We start from the raw sequence: 16,645 nt of genomic DNA, 5'->3' as shown, positions 1-16,645 counted from the left end.
TTGATGTATGGCATGTGTTCCAACAGTGTTTTTTTACGAAGATATCCCTGATTCCAAGTTTTCAACTGGGGGAGGCAGAACATAGATTCTACCATGGAAGCCAGGAACGGACTTCGTTCAAAATTCCGCTAATGGGACATCAAAGTGGAGGTCATTACCTACATTTTGATGTATGGCATGTGTTCCAACAGTGTTTTTTTACGAAGATATCCCTGATTCCAAGTTTTCCACTGGGGGGCAGAACATAGATTGTACCATGGAAGCCAGGAACGGACTTCGTTCAAAATTCCGCTAATGTGACATCAAAGTGGAGGTCATTACCTACATTTTGATGTATGGCATGTGTTCCAACAGTGTTTTTTTACGAAGATATCCCTGATTCCAAGTTTTCCACTGGGGGGCAGAACATAGATTCTACCATGGAAGCCAGGAACGGACTTCGTTCAAAATTCCGCTAATGGGACATCAAAGTGGAGGTCACTACCTACATTTTGAGGTATGTCATGTGTTCCAACAGTGTTTTTGAACGAAGATATCCCTGATTCCAAGTTTTCCACTGGGGGGCAGAATATAGATTCTACCATGGAAGCCAGGAACGGACTTCGTTCAAAATTCCGCTAATGGGACATCAAAGTGGAGGTCATTACCTACATTTTGATGTATGGCATGTGTTCCAACAGTGTTTTTTTACGAAGATATCCCTGATTCCAAGTTTTCCACTGGGGGGCAGAACATAGATTCTACCATGGAAGCCAGGAACGGACTTCGTTCAAAATTCCGCTAATGGGACATCAAAGTGGAGGTCATTACCTACATTTTGATGTATGGCATGTGTTCCAACAGTGTTTTTTTACGAAGATATCCCTGATTCCAAGTTTTCCACTGGGGGGCAGAACATAGATTCTACCATGGAAGCCAGGAACGGACTTCGTTCAAAATTCCGCTAATGGGACATCAAAGTGGAGGTCATTACCTACATTTTGATGTATGGCATGTGTTCCAACAGTGTTTTTTTACGAAGATATCCCTGATTCCAAGTTTTCCACTGGGGGGCAGAACATAGATTCTACCATGGAAGCCAGGAACGGACTTCGTTCAAAATTCCGCTAATGGGACATCAAAGTGGAGGTCATTACCTACATTTTGATGTATGGCATGTGTTCCAACAGTGTTTTTTTACGAAGATATCCCTGATTCCAAGTTTTCCACTGGGGGGCAGAACATAGATTCTACCATGGAAGCCAGGAACGGACTTCGTTCAAAATTCCGCTAATGGGACATCAAAGTGGAGGTCATTACCTACATTTTGATGTATGGCATGTGTTCCAACAGTGTTTTTGGACGAAGATATCCTGGATTGCAAGTTTTCCACTATGGGCCATTTGCTAGATTGTACCATGGAAGCCAGGAACGGACTTCGTTCAAAATTCCGCTAATGGGACATCAAAGTGGAGGTCATTACCTACATTTTGATGTATGGCATGTGTTCCAACAGTGTTGTTTTACGAAGATATCGCTAATTCCAAGTTTTCCACTGGGGGGCAGAACATAGATTCTACCATGGAAGCCAGGAACGGACTTCGTTCAAAATTCCGCTAATGGGACATCAAAGTGGAGGTCATTACCTACATTTTGATGTATGGCATGTGTTCCAACAGTGTTTTTTTACGAAGATATCCCTGATTCCAAGTTTTCCACTGGGGGGCAGAACATAGATTCTACCATGGAAGCCAGGAACGGACTTCGTTCAAAATTCCGCTAATGGGACATCAAAGTAGAGGTCATTACCTACATTTTGATGTATGTCATGAGTTCCAACAGTGTTTTTGGACGAAGATATCCCTGATTCCAAGTTTTCCACTGGGGGCAGAACATAGATTCTACCATGGAAGCCAGGAACGGACTTCGTTCAAAATTCCGCTAATGGGACATCAAAGTGGAAGTCACTACCTACATTTTGAGGTATGTCATGTGTTCCAACAGTGTTTTTGAACGAAGATATCCTGGATTCCAAGTTTTCAACTGGGGGAGGCAGAACATAGATTCTACCATGGAAGCCAGGAACGGACTTCGTTCAAAATTCCGCTAATGGGACATCAAAGTGGAGGTCATTACCTACATTTTGATGTATGGCATGTGTTCCAACAGTGTTCTTTTACGAAGAGGCAGAACATAGATTCTACCATGGAAGCCAGGAACGGACTTCGTTCAAAATTCCGCTAATGGGACATCAAAGTGGAGGTCATTACCTACATTTTGATGTACGCCATGTGCTCCAAGAGTGTTTTTGGACGAAGATATCCCGGTTTCCATTTTTGACACCTTGAAATCACATTGAGAATGTTTCTTCAATTATTTTCAATAAAAATGCATTCATGAAGAAAACGTGGTAACAATGAAATTCGATTGTTTTGGCAACTCCGGTGGATTGGTTTGTTGTCGTGCAAAATTTAGAATAATAAAATAATTTTATTTATTATTTTATTAAAAATGAAGATCTCACGGTACAGCACAAACAGAAATGGTAAACATATTAGAGTTTTTATTGTTCGCTATGTTGTACATCAAAATATTCCACAGTCATAGCGTTTTGGCGCCAAAACGTGAATTGGCATGCAAATTGAGAAAGAAGGGAACAACAGAATTCATTCAGGAATATGATTTATGGAGAAGGCAATCGCCGTGAACAAATTGGATGTGTTGGAGGTAGTATGGAAATTATTATCTGCACTCCTGATCGTTTAAATTGTACAAGCGAATTTTATTGACACAGCCACTATTACTTATCTATTTTTAGATGAAGCTCATCGTATTTTGGATATGGGTTTTGAACCTCAGATTCGGAAGATATCATTGGATATCATTGGATATTTGAACAATCCCATACCGGTGCGTGATGTATCATTGGATTTGGTCGAGCAAACAATCGAAATTGTTGAAGAGAATGAAAAATTCTATTTGGTAAAGATTTTTATTAAATATGTGGAAGCTTTAGCTGATGATTTGTCTAATGATTTAAAATTAGATGATTTTCGCTATTGCAGATATTATCTCTGGTGAAGTAAACAATCTTATGGCAACTGATATCGCCTCACGTGGCCTGGCCATAGAAGATATAACCCATGTCATCAATTTCCAGTTCCGAAATATCGAAGAATACAGTAACAGTGCTATATTTAGTTATAGAACTCGATCCGATTGGGGCATAGCATCGGAATTAATTCCTATACCTGAAGAAGCTGGTCAGGATATACCATCTGACTCCCGACCATGGCTGAACCTTTTGCTTTGTTTTTTGTTGAGAACGCGATTTTCTCAAAAATTTCTCAAATTGAATTCTAATCTAATTCTTTGGAAAAATGTTTGAAAGCGTATTGAATATAAGCATTTTTCCAATGCTTGTGTTTATTGGGTATAAATAAACATTTTAGCAATTTGGAAGTAAGTGGCAATTATGCGCTTTACAGACTATCAGTTATTCCGGACGGAATGTCGGTGTTTGTAAAGAATCTTACAGTGTGTCGAATCGATACGACTTGTCGGCGATGACTAAATAATCGGTAAATGTGTTACCGATCCCATAAACATGCAGCAGTATCGATTATGCCTTCGGACTTAACTTATAATGTGTCCAATATGTGGGATATGTTCGACACGAGCACTGTCGTCCGGAATAACTGATAGTGTGTAAAGCGCATTACCTTCATTTTTAGCGTTTTCTTATTGGTAACAACCCTATTTAAATGCAAGAACATATGGCAATACTTGCGAAAATAACGGGTCTAAAATAAACCGTTTGTTAACACACAAAGATAGATCTATTTTCGCAAAGAGTGGATACTAATTTAGATTAAAAATGCGAAAAATTAATAAATCAATTTTAATTTCTTTTTTAAAAAATTATAATCATTTAGATAAACTTTTGTATTATTATCGTGACAATGATGGAAGGTTTGAAGAAGTTATTAAGACTGTGAATGAATTTAAAAGTGGTCCAATACACCTGCAGTCCCAGAACACTAGAAGTAACAGGCGAATAATTGCATACTATGCCAGAAAAGAGCTAGAAAAACGTAAAACAAATGAAAAGCTTGTTTGTAACACCAATTCTGCGGCAAAAGTCGATTTGGATGCAAAGATGGCAGAAGTGGAACTAACTTCATTTAATGATATCAACCAATTGGAGGAAGACAGCTTCTGCCCTGGAGAATTCAAAAACATAATTTCACAAGAACACTCGTATTGTGCTCCCCTTCAGGAAGAAAGAGCAAAAACTCAGAAGAATTTCTTTGAAGATACCGAAATTATGCAGGAAAATAACGGCCCAGAAAAGTCTAAAGGTATGTAGTATGCTCGGATTTCAAGCCAAGATGCGAGCCGTTTAATTTTTTGAATCACTTAATTTAATGATTTCATAAGAAAAAAAATGAGCATTAAGTTTGAATTTAGACGAGAACCACCTCGCAAGAGTGGGACAGTTTTACGATCAATGGGGCATAAGAATTAACACGTCAAAAAGTGAAGCAATCTGCATTAGAAATGCTTCGGGAAGATGTAAAAACTTTGTTGTTCCAGAAAGTAAACATTTATCCCTGCCTTTAAATGCTATTAACATCCCCTTCAAAAATGATATGAAATATTTAGGGATAACGTTTGGCAAACTTCTAAAATTCAACACTCACGCAAGGAAACCACTGAACAAAGTATACAAATGTATACCGATAAAAACGATATTATTAATATATAAGACAAGCATAAGGCCAAGTCTTCTTTACGGATTTCCAATAGGTTTTCCGCTAAAATTACTTTTTTTACTTTTTTACTGATTTATGTCCATATGCAAAATAATTTGTTGATAGTTTATCGAATGAATTTATATGGCAAAAGTTGGCTTGAAGTTTTCTTAATTTTTTTCTTTTTGGCTTGAAGTTTTCCTAATTTTTTTCTTTTTGCATATGGGGGTTAGCTGTGATTATAGCGGCTAAACTTGAAGCTAGTACCCACCTTTAAGGTGAGTATTAAGTTCGAGTTTAGCCGCTAAAGTTTGTATTCCTTCAAATGGAATATTAAAGAAAATTAATCGTGAAGAAATGAAGATTTTAGCGGCTAAACTCGAACTTAATACCCACCTTTAAGGTAAGTACTATGTTCTCTTTTCGAGTTGAAATTTTCGCGGTTACTTTATTAAAACAGTTCAATATGAAGCAGATAAATTACTTCAATTGATGCGCAGTTTCTTGTTCCCCTAGATTTCGGCAAGACTTTACAGGAATGTTTTGGTTTTAATTTATAATTTTGATTATTTCAGGAAAAGTAATCGCGAAAATAAAGTGATTTTCAACTCGAAACCCGAACATAGTACCCACCTTTAGATGAAATTTACACAAACAATGCTTTTAAAATTTTCATCCGAATTTTGAACACTTTTGATATACAAATATTTTTGAATTTACAGTTTCATCTACAATTAACAACAATACATATAAACCTTACCATACAAAGTCAACATTTCAATCGCACCCCCATTCTGGTTGCATAATTGAGACAACGGAAATTTATGACATGGAATGGTATACAAATAACGAATTCGTCTCATATACCAATTTTTATCCCGATATGGAGAGCACGAAAATATTTAATGCAAATGAGATCCCACAATATAAAACATTACAAGAATTGCCAAGCCAACAAGTGACAAAAATTAGTAGGGATCAGAATGTTGTGGAAACTGGATTGAATATTGTAAGTTCCATCTTATCTCGCAAAATCATAGCCCAATAATAAGAGTGATTTGCTAAATGAATTTATATAATAATATTGTATAATAATGTTATTGAAATTGAATCCAGAGCGGAAAATGTTGGAAAATTCACGAATTTTACCAATCATCGAAACTAAGGGTGGGTATTAGGTTCGAGTTAAAGTTGAGTACTATGTTCGGGTTTTCCACCAAAACACTAAACTGAAGACGATTAAATTTTTATGATGTCTGGTCAAATTATGGATGGAAAAGAACCAAGGCATTGATTGCGAAACATATAATATTTGAAATTTATTTGATTAAAAAAAGTAACCGTAAAAATGAGCAGGTTTTCAGATTGAAAACTGAACATAGTACACTGAAAAAGCAGTGAACCCACCAGGAAGAAAAGTTTCGGTTAATTTTAGAAAATTTTGAATATTTGAAGAAAATTTTAACTAAACAGTATTACAAACGTTGGCATCACGCCGATGTCATAAAAATAAGTAAATATTTTTCAACAAATTCAAGAAAATTTATTATACATAACTAAGTTTTTTCACTTGTTAAAGAAAATTTTGTAGTTTGAAGGAAAAAATTGGAGTTCAAAATTGCAAGAATGTCTTTTGGTGACATACGAAGTTCATGATGGACGCATTTTTGGTCAAATTTACAAATTTAAAGAAATTCTGAACTATTTTGTAGAAGACACGAATTTAGTTAATCTTTATGCTTCATTCGAGTATATTTTTTCCTCGGTTTTAGTTAATTTAACTAACGTACACAAAAAATTATTAGAGTAAAGAAAACTTTCTCCAAACATAGTAATTCCATGAACTAAAATAAAGTTAAATTGGCTTTAGTGAAATAGAGAGTTCACTTTTTTTGAGTGTACTTAGCCGCTAATATCAAGAATGTAAAGTAAAAGCAGATTCAAATATTTTTGAAAGGGAAAGTTTATTTTCTTTAATATGAATTAACATCGAAAAATAACTATGAAAAATTACTATTTCGGCCGATAGTACGAACATAATGACGCCCTTAAAGGCCATTATAAAGTTGGCATTATCGCGCTAAATTTGCCATTTTTCATGATTGCTTTTCTTTAATAATCCATTTCACCGAAGATAAACATTTTCAATTTTGCATTGGATCTTAATTTTAATTTAAATCGATTCAGATTTAGATGTAGCTCCCATATATTTCATCATACACTAATATTGCGGCATCGGCAAAGTCCAACGCAAAGTAAAAAAAAAATTGCGTGGAGCTCCGCGTAGGTGAGGCCGTTTTCACGCTATGGTGGCCTCTTGAACCATCTTTTTTTCATAAAAAAAAATATACAAAATTTAATAGTATCCCGCGTTGGAGGGTGGCAACATTTTGAAGGAACAATTCCTTATTGGGCACTTCCCTCTTATTTGGCCATGTTGGGGAAAGGGGGGTCTTGCGGGTGAGGGAATACCATCTCCCACCCCTATTCCCAAGTCCACCGTTGGGGAGAGAGGGATGTGTACCGTGGAGGGAAATCATCTCCCATCCCAAGTCTCCTCAATTTCTCGGCGGGCGTAAAATAATAGAAACATCATGGCATCAGCTAGCAATTGTTGCAAAAATTCACATATTCTGGCTGATGCAATGATGTTTCCATTCTATTTGAGGCCCGTCAGAAATCCTGAAAGAAAAAAGAGAAGAATAGATTAATAAGGGATTTTGGAAGTAGCAGCGGACGGGTATCCAAGGCAGCGAAATCCTGAAAGGAAAAGAAGAAAATTAAATTATAAAATATCATGAGGACCAGCGTGTACTTACCCACTCAGATGTTTATATTTCTTTTATCAAGGGGGTGGGGGACAATATGAATTGAGAAACGCTCCGATTATATCTTGTTAGAGCGACAGTTGTTAGTGCAACGTAACGCGACGTTGCACTCAAACCCACAATTGACCACCTATCTTGACGAGGTCTACCCCATATCCTTATAACATTGCTATTGCTAAGTAGCAAAAATTAATTTTTTTACCAATACCTGTAATATCAAATCATAAATGCACTTTTGCCAATTTGCATAAAATTGGCTTAAACACTCACATTTACTAACATTGTGTTTCGTCCCAGGGTGTAATATTAATTGTAGAGAAATTCATTTGTATTCCAATTTAGACTTGTATGCAGTTACCAATACATTGTATGTATTTGAGATGGTACAAAAAATGTTGATCTACACAATGGTGAAGGGTACAATTTAGTCGGCCGGCCCGACTTTAGACTGTAGTCGATGTCTGCTGTTATATTTTTGTACTTCAGGTCCTAATGAACAACAATTTATAAAATTTTTAGGTTATAAATTTTTACCAAAAGTATATTTAAGGACCAAAAGTAGTTTTTGGTATATTTTTGCACTGTAATATACTTACAAGCTCTTAAATACGACCAGCAAACATTTTGTCTTCTGTTATGCCTCAATTGGATAAATATTAAGATTTTTGGTCAAATACTATAGATATTCATAAAATATTGCTTTAATTATGTTAGGATAGCTCCTAAGTTGACATTTTTACTTGTTTCAGGCAAAATAAAACATGTTTTAGTGTAATCGAGCTTAAGAAATAGCAGGAAATGTTTGCTATTTCCCTTTTTCAGCAGACTTTCTGCTGTTTTAGCAGACTTGTATATGTTAATAGTATATGTTAATAGTTGTATTCGAAAAATCTGCTTGTGCATTACTTAAACAAAAATACTTTTTCTAAATTTCTTTAAAATTTAGAGTTCTTTAATACCTAAACATGACTCGGAAGGCACAAAAGAAGAAAGTATTGATGCGAGAGTGTATACAGCATATCGACGTCCGAAGAGCCCTAAAGAAAAACCCAATAGAAGTGTCCGGATGGTGGAAATTCTGAAAGGAAAATCAGCTAAAACACCCTTTTTCAAAAATTGTAAGTACAATGATTGTGCATTCCATTGTGGAGAATTAGATCATATTTTGGAAAACAACAATGTCTTCTCCAATAAAAAAGTAATGCAAGATTATCTTCGTGAACAATATGACATCTTTAACAATGTTTGCGATCTCAACGTATATTCAAGTAAATTCAATAACGATCGTTCTGTATACACCATGTATGCGTATTGCAATGATAACGCGTGCTGTACCTTTAAATTCCAATTGAACATGGGTAATAAAACCTGCATGGTTTTCAGATCAAAGGAAGAACTTCAACATCAAATTGGATATAACAAATGCTACCAAATTAGAGGTATAGAGCGACACGTTCTAAAATCAGAGCTCCTAAAAAAGAAATCTGTGCTCTATAGAAAGGAAGCCATAAACAAACAATCAAAGTATTTGCGATTAATTGGGAGAAAACAAAATGTGCGTCCACTTGCAACTATTAGAAAAGCTCGTTCGGAAGCGATGAGTGATTTCGAATACGACAAGGATCCTTTTATAGATGCTTTTATCATGAGCGAAACTAGTTACAAAAACTATATACAACGCCTGGCTACACCATTAAGAGTTTACCTTTATACTATTGAAAGATTGCAAATGTTGCACAAATATGACTCCTTGTTATCGAAAAAATCAGATTATACTATGCGAATTGATGCAACAGGAGGAGTTATTCAACCAATAAGTTGTGCGAATAAAAGAGTTTTCTTATATTCAATAATATCACACTTTCCAGACTCAAAAAAAATATACCCAGTTGCGGACGCCATACTTTCATGCCACACTAGCTATGAGATTTCACTGTTTTTACACCAGTTGAAGGATGCTTGTAAAGAAAACAATATTCTGTGGCCTATATGTAACAGAATTGTTACTGATTGCAGCTATGCAATCATAAATTCGATTTTGTCTGAATTTAATGGACTTGAAAATATTCAAGAGTACTTAATAAAATGCTACCAATTTTTGCACAGTGTACCTTACCAAAAACAAAACTTCGTAGTATGCCAATTCTGCACGAGTCATTATTCAAAAATTATTTGCAAAGACATCGACGAAAGAGTGCCACTGAAAAACATAAAGCTGCGAGAATTTTTACGCGAAGCAATTGGCTTGGCTTTCAACTTCACAACATTGAAGGAGTGCAAAGATTGGTTTAAAATGATTTCCATTATACTGAACGGTTGCTATCTAAACCATGAAGTTTCCAGCGTAATGAACAAATTTTTAAAATTTGCAAAAACCCCAATCGAAGAAAATATATTTGATGATCAAAATGGAAAAATATTTTTGAAGGAGCTAAAAACTAACACTCTGGACAATATAGCTAACTCAAGTCCATTTACAGCGGAATTCCAAGAAATTTTGTCAAATACATCAACACTACAATTGCTTGAAGTAGATGGGCTAGAAAATCCCTTATATTGTCCAGAATTTTTAGATTTTATGTTGAAAAAGTATGTTGCATTCCTACCTTTTTGGACGAACATAATTGGTTACCATGTCTCCAATAAGAAAGAACTTGTAAGTAATGGACCAATTGAGGTGCACTATAAAAATTTAAAACACCTCGTTCTCCAAGGACAAAAACATAAACTTGGCCGAGCTATTAGGTTAATGGAAAAATATTATCGGTCCATTACAAGCGATATAGATGCAATATATTTTGATTCCAAAATTCTGGAGAACATAATTCCTGGAACCAAAATCAAATCTTCCAACACAAACCAGGCTACAAAAGGATCAAATGTTTTTGGGAAAATTGCCAACAAAGACATGAAAAGTGTCAAAGAAAGTTGGAATAAGAAGGGAAAACAAAGCCGCTTAAAACAGCCAATGTTCACAAAAGAGTTCTCCGGTCTCCAAAAAATAAAGGATAAAATTGAAAATCTCGAAATCGACAGATTTACGCTTCAACACGATCATGAGTATATTAATCGCAGTTTGATAAAAACTCCGCAGTATAATCCCTACAAACTGTATTCTTATGAAACTTTGACTAACTTTAACCAGGATAGACTATTTATATGCGACCTTAAGAATGTCTACGATAAATATCTAGTTGGTCAAGTTTATGAAGACACCATAATATCATTGTTAGAATTGGAAACGTTGCGTCCTCGCCAATGGTTGCGGAATAACATTGTTAATGGATGCTTGGCCATAATTCTTAAAGAAAACAATTCCAACTACAGGGCAATTCCAGTTCAAATCGAGGAGTACTCCTTCAGCAATCGTATTATTCTAGAAAATGCATTAAGTAAATGTTCAACTTCGTTGTTAGTTCCTCACTTAATCAACAATCACTATTATTTGATGATACTCAACGTAGAAACAAAGGAAATATGTTGCCTTGATCCCAAGCAATGCAAGAAAATACCCCAAAAATTAATATCCCACTATGTGAACGAAATAAATATATTAAAAAATGAAAAATGGTCGGAAAAGCAATTGATTTTCGACAAACAACATGATAATGTGGAATGCGGTATATTTATATTACAGTATGCTGAGAGATTTGTAAAGAGTATGCCTATGACAAATTTAGAAGCGAAATCCCCATACAGAAAGAGAATGCATACAAAACTTTTGGAGTATTCTAGTCTAAATATATGTTTGCATTGCTCTGCTACAAGGAATACTGCTATTGCGTGTGTTCAATGTACCAAAAAGCTTTGTTCTGGTTGTATCAGAGATTTACCCCCATATTCATAAAAGTTAACATAAACTTTAAACCTACTATTACATTACAAATTCCTTCGATAAACCTACAGTAAATTATTATGAATATAGGCATTATACTTTAAGGAAAATATAACAGACATTACATGTAAATTGTGTGAATTTGAAAATAGTTTAAAATGAATTTTAGTTTGGTATCAAAAGTAGTAGCGATTTAATCGCCTTCATCTAATATTATATTTTCATTACTTTATCATTTTCATTCCTGGTAAATTATCAATACCATTTTGTTATTGATAGTTCACTATACCTTTGATAATAAGGGGTTCGAGAAAATTTTGCTACTGAATTTTGATACCATTTAGATATTGATATCGCAATCCGTAAGGGAAAACCTTAACAGTGACTTATTTTTCTATAATTATCACTGTATTGTATATCAACCAGTTATATTTCTAATACCAATCTAATGTATTTTTCTTTCCTTAAAGAGAATTCCAAAGGACAAGTGAATTGTATCAATCGGCAATACTTCTAATACCAGGTAGTATTGATAAGGCACCAACAATTTTAATATGACCTAGATCCATAAGCCAATCTAATGTTTTTTTCTTTTTTTTCCAACGAAGAAGTGAATTGTGTGCAAAAACGTGCAAAGCACATCTTGGATTGTATGCCTACTGGGGATGCCAGCCAAGTAAAATATTTGGCAACGCGCAACGAGTAGTACCTCTTGGTTGTGTGGAAACCTACTCATTCATCATATTGTATTGTACTGAGATTTTAGGAGGACCTTTCCATCTTCTAGTGCGCGTAGGTTGTTTTATTGACTTATAAATTATTCAGCATCGATAAAAGTACACTAAATACAAATTGTTATCTATAGACCGGTACTATGTTCGGTTTTCGAGTAAAAAATCACTTTATTTTCGCGATTACTTTTTCTGAAATAATCAAAATTATACATGAAAACAAACATATTTCTTTTAAATCTTGACGAAACCTCAATGACAAAGAACGTGTGTATCAATGAAGCTATTTTAAAAAAGTAACGACGAAAATTTCAGCGCGAAAAGTACCGGCAAAAAAAGTTTGCTAAAACAGCTGTTTTTGTCTGCTGAAAAAGCGGCCAATGTACAAACATTCGCTAGTTGAAACAGCAAAACTCAATATCTATGGATTTATGACAAAAGCGAAAATACACCTTTAAGGGGTCCCAAAAACTTCTGTAGAAAACATGTGGAAAATTTTTAATATTTATGTGATAGACCTTTTCAATAGCTTTTTTTTCTACTTTACCAAATCCACCTAGCACCCCCCGATCCAAAGAAAATTAGCAATTACTGACTTAAGGTAGGTACTACTATGTTCGTTAAAAAAAACTTATAAATATATAAATTCGTATATATATCTAAATTCTTCTTTTTTATAAGAGAAAATAAAGTGGAGACAATTTGGGCCAGGTGGTGCAAATCCCCCGTTTTTTCGAGTCTTCATTAACCCTCTAATGCCCCATTTTTTCTGCCAACTGATAAAATAGTCGAGGTTTGCGACATAAAAGCAAGAAAACGAAACAAGAAAAATGTATACGGAAAAATTCAGGATATGCTGCAAAGCCTCTTGAACAGTTTTAGCTAAGTTTTGTTTTAATTTTACCCATTTTTGTTGTCTTCAGGTGTGTTTTACTAAAAGCTTCCCGTTTTATCGATGACCGCCTAAAGGCGGGTTTGGGCATTAGAGGGTTAAATCAGATATGTAGATGTGTGACTGGGATGTTGTGTAAAATTCTCTTTTCGATTTTACGTTTCTTTATAAAAACATCATTTCCAATAAAAAGCCTAAACACATTATTCTAGGTGTATTTATTCATCTAAAAATCAGTATTCTATGCACTTAACTCAGTTATTATAGTAATTGGTTTACTGAAATATATTGATTACCATCGTAATAAATTAAATTACGACGGTAATTAATCTCGGCTACAAAATTGGATAAACATTGTACTCAGTTCAATTACGACCGTAATTGAAAACATCGTATATTTTAAAATCTAAGTTCGATTTTATTCGTTAAAAACAAAACTAAATCTGCAAAAACAGAATAAAATTATATATTCTTGTTACAAATTTTATTATATCCCCCATGTTCTGGTTTACGAATTCGCAAAACGCAAAATTTTTATCTGTAAATAACTTCTGAACCACTTCATATTTTGCCAAGAAATTTCTTCCTTTTAATTTCCTTATCCATAGGAAAAGTATATAAAAATTTCGTATTATATATCATTGTGGTTCGGAAACTAGCGAAAGAGGAAAATTTTGCATTTTGCGAATTCGTAAACCAGAACAGGTGGGATAATACCCCTTGATGGGGAATGATCCAATGCAAAAATCGAAAATGTTTATTTTCGGTGAAATGGATTATTAAAGAAAAGTAACCATGAAAAAATGGCGAATTTAGCGCGATAATTCCAACTTAATAATGGCCTTTAAGGTCGGCATTATGTTCGCACTATCGTCCGAAATAGTAATTTTTCATAGTTACTTTTCGATGTTAATTCATATTAAAGAAAATAAACTTCCCCTTTCAAAAATATTTAAATCTGCTTTTACTTTAATTATTTACATTGATATTAGCGGCTAAGGTAAGTACTATGTTCAGTTTTCAAGCTGAAAACCAGCTCATTTTCACGGTTACTTTTTTTAATCAATTAAATTTGAAATATTATATGTTTCGCAATCAACGCCTTGGATCTTTTCCATCCATAATTTGACCAGACATGATAAAAATATAATCGTCTTCATATATATTTTTGCACTTTTAGTTTAGTGTTTTGGTGGAAAAACCGAACATAGCACTCACCTTTAAATTAACTCAATTGATGCACAGTTTCTTGTTCCTCTAGATTTCGGCAAGACTTTACAGGAATATGTTTTTTTTCATTTACAATTTTGATTATTTTAGAAAAAGTAATCGAGAAAATAAAATGATTTTCAACTCGAAAACCGAACATAGTACCCACCTTTAACAGCAAAAATGTTACTACATACATATTTTAATAAAAAATCACCTTTAACGTTACTAATGAATATGTAATAGATTTTTATGGAATCCAACAGAAAATCAATAAAAATGTTTGTGCTAATTCATAGGTGGTTTGGAAGATTTTCCATGTTATTTACTACCACTACGACCGCAATAACTTACGCCTACTCTGCCACATTGCGTTCGATTAAATTTATGTGCTTCTTCAGCACAACGTTCTTTGGTTTTAGCAAAAGGTTCAGCCATGGTCGGGAGTCAGATGGTATATCCTGACCAGCTTCTTCAGGTATAGGAATTAATTCCGATGCTATGCCCCAATCGGATCGAGTTCTATAACTAAATATAGCACTGTTACTGTATTCTTCGATATTTCGGAACTGGAAATTGATGACATGGGTTATATCTTCTATGGCCAGGCCACGTGAGGCGATATCAGTTGCCATAAGATTGTTTACTTCACCAGAGATAATATCTGCAATAGCGAAAATCATCTAATTTTAAATCATTAGACAAATCATCAGCTAAAGCTTCCACATATTTAATAAAAATCTTTACCAAATAGAATTTTTCATTCTCTTCAACAATTTCGATTGTTTGCTCGACCAAATCCAATGATACATCACGCACCGGTATGGGATTGTTCAAATATCCAATGATATCCAATGATATCTTCCGAATCTGAGGTTCAAAACCCATATCCAAAATACGATGAGCTTCATCTAAAAATAGATAAGTAATAGTGGCTGTGTCAATAAAATTCGCTTGTACAATTTAAACGATCAGGAGTGCAGATAATAATTTCCATACTACCTCCAACACATCCAATTTGTTCACGGCGATTGCCTTCTCCATAAATCATATTCCTGAATGAATTCTGTTGTTCCCTTCTTTCTCAATTTGCATGCCAATTCACGTTTTGGCGCCAAAACGCTATGACTGTGGAATATTTTGATGTACAACATAGCGAACAATAAAAACTCTAATATGTTTACCATTTCTGTTTGTGCTGTACCGTGAGATCTTCATTTTTAATAAAATAATAAATAAAATTATTTTATTATTCTAAATTTTGCACGACAACAAACCAATCCACCGGAGTTGCCAAAACAATCGAATTTCATTGTTACCACGTTTTCTTCATGAATGCATTTTTATTGAAAATAATTGAAGAAACATTTTCAATGTGATTTCAAGGTGTCAAAAATGGAAACCGGGATATCTTCGTCCAAAAACACTCTTGGAGCACATGGCGTACATCAAAATGTAGGTAATGACCTCCACTTTGATGTCCCATTAGCGGAATTTTGAACGAAGTCCGTTCCTGGCTTCCATGGTAGAATCTATGTTCTGCCTCTTCGTAAAAGAACACTGTTGGAACACATGCCATACATCAAAATGTAGGTAATGACCTCCACTTTGATGTCCCATTAGCGGAATTTTGAACGAAGTCCGTTCCTGGCTTCCATGGTAGAATCTATGTTCTGCCTCCCCCAGTTGAAAACTTGGAATCCAGGATATCTTCGTTCAAAAACACTGTTGGAACACATGACATACCTCAAAATGTAGGTAGTGACTTCCACTTTGATGTCCCATTAGCGGAATTTTGAACGAAGTCCGTTCCTGGCTTCCATGGTAGAATCTATGTTCTGCCCCCAGTGGAAAACTTGGAATCAGGGATATCTTCGTCCAAAAACACTGTTGGAACTCATGACATACATCAAAATGTAGGTAATGACCTCTACTTTGATGTCCCATTAGCGGAATTTTGAACGAAGTCCGTTCCTGGCTTCCATGGTAGAATCTATGTTCTGCCCCCCAGTGGAAAACTTGGAATCAGGGATATCTTCGTAAAAAAACACTGTTGGAACACATGCCATACATCAAAATGTAGGTAATGACCTCCACTTTGATGTCCCATTAGCGGAATTTTGAACGAAGTCCGTTCCTGGCTTCCATGGTAGAATCTATGTTCTGCCCCCCAGTGGAAAACTTGGAATCAGGGATATCTTCGTAAAAAAACACTGTTGGAACACATGCCATACATCAAAATGTAGGTAATGACCTCCACTTTGATGTCCCATTAGCGGAATTTTGAACGAAGTCCGTTCCTGGCTTCCATGGTAGAATCTATGTTCTGCCCCCCAGTGGAAAACTTGGAATCAGGGATATCTTCGTAAAAAAACACTGTTGGAACACATGCCATACATCAAAATGTAGGTAATGAC

At 34.9% G+C, this 16,645-nt stretch overlaps 3 protein-coding genes and 1 long non-coding RNA gene across 5 annotated transcripts; 2 read left to right on the top strand and 2 right to left on the bottom strand.

Moving 5' to 3' along the window:
- Positions 1 to 2,385: 2,385 nt before the first annotated feature.
- LOC142234097 (putative ATP-dependent RNA helicase DDX43) lies at positions 2,386 to 3,445 on the top strand. 2 transcript variants are annotated; one of them, XM_075305178.1, is made up of 4 exons: positions 2,386 to 2,524; positions 2,581 to 2,706; positions 2,798 to 2,961; positions 3,045 to 3,288. In XM_075305178.1, exons 2-4 carry the CDS (start codon positions 2,658 to 2,660, stop codon positions 3,063 to 3,065), a joined length of 234 nt encoding a protein of 77 aa, XP_075161293.1. In that variant the 5' UTR covers positions 2,386 to 2,524; positions 2,581 to 2,657; the 3' UTR covers positions 3,066 to 3,288. The 2 variants fall into 2 exon arrangements, with proteins under 2 accessions (XP_075161293.1, XP_075161292.1); XM_075305177.1 differs by having other exon boundaries at positions 2,389 to 2,524; positions 3,026 to 3,445.
- A 124-nt stretch (positions 3,446 to 3,569) lies between these two features.
- On the top strand, positions 3,570 to 12,102 carry LOC142235706 (uncharacterized). The gene is made up of 7 exons (XM_075306965.1): positions 3,570 to 4,340; positions 5,456 to 5,742; positions 8,508 to 8,679; positions 8,761 to 10,217; positions 10,425 to 11,344; positions 11,867 to 11,919; positions 12,005 to 12,102. The coding sequence occupies exons 1-7, from the start codon at positions 3,857 to 3,859 to the stop codon at positions 12,100 to 12,102; spliced, it is 3,471 nt and encodes a 1,156-aa protein (XP_075163080.1). The 5' UTR covers positions 3,570 to 3,856.
- On the bottom strand, positions 6,679 to 7,586 carry LOC142234099 (uncharacterized). Its single transcript, XR_012721561.1, has 2 exons — positions 7,553 to 7,586; positions 6,679 to 7,493 (listed from the first exon to the last, which is right to left on the bottom strand). It is a non-coding gene; the product is annotated as an uncharacterized LOC142234099 (long non-coding RNA).
- A 2,344-nt stretch (positions 12,103 to 14,446) lies between the features above and the next one.
- LOC142235028 (putative ATP-dependent RNA helicase DDX43) lies at positions 14,447 to 15,532 on the bottom strand. The gene is made up of 4 exons (XM_075306248.1): positions 15,413 to 15,532; positions 15,231 to 15,356; positions 14,976 to 15,139; positions 14,447 to 14,911 (listed from the first exon to the last, which is right to left on the bottom strand). Exons 2-4 carry the CDS (start codon positions 15,277 to 15,279, stop codon positions 14,585 to 14,587), a joined length of 540 nt encoding a protein of 179 aa, XP_075162363.1. The 5' UTR covers positions 15,280 to 15,356; positions 15,413 to 15,532; the 3' UTR covers positions 14,447 to 14,584.
- Between the last annotated feature and the right edge of the window lie 1,113 nt (positions 15,533 to 16,645).

Source organism: Haematobia irritans, chromosome 4 (assembly GCF_050003625.1).
Source record: "Haematobia irritans isolate KBUSLIRL chromosome 4, ASM5000362v1, whole genome shotgun sequence".
Taxonomy (NCBI): Eukaryota; Metazoa; Arthropoda; class Insecta; order Diptera; family Muscidae; genus Haematobia; species Haematobia irritans.
The sequence above is the reverse complement of the archived record's forward strand: the minus strand, read 5'-3'. Positions and strand labels throughout refer to the sequence as shown.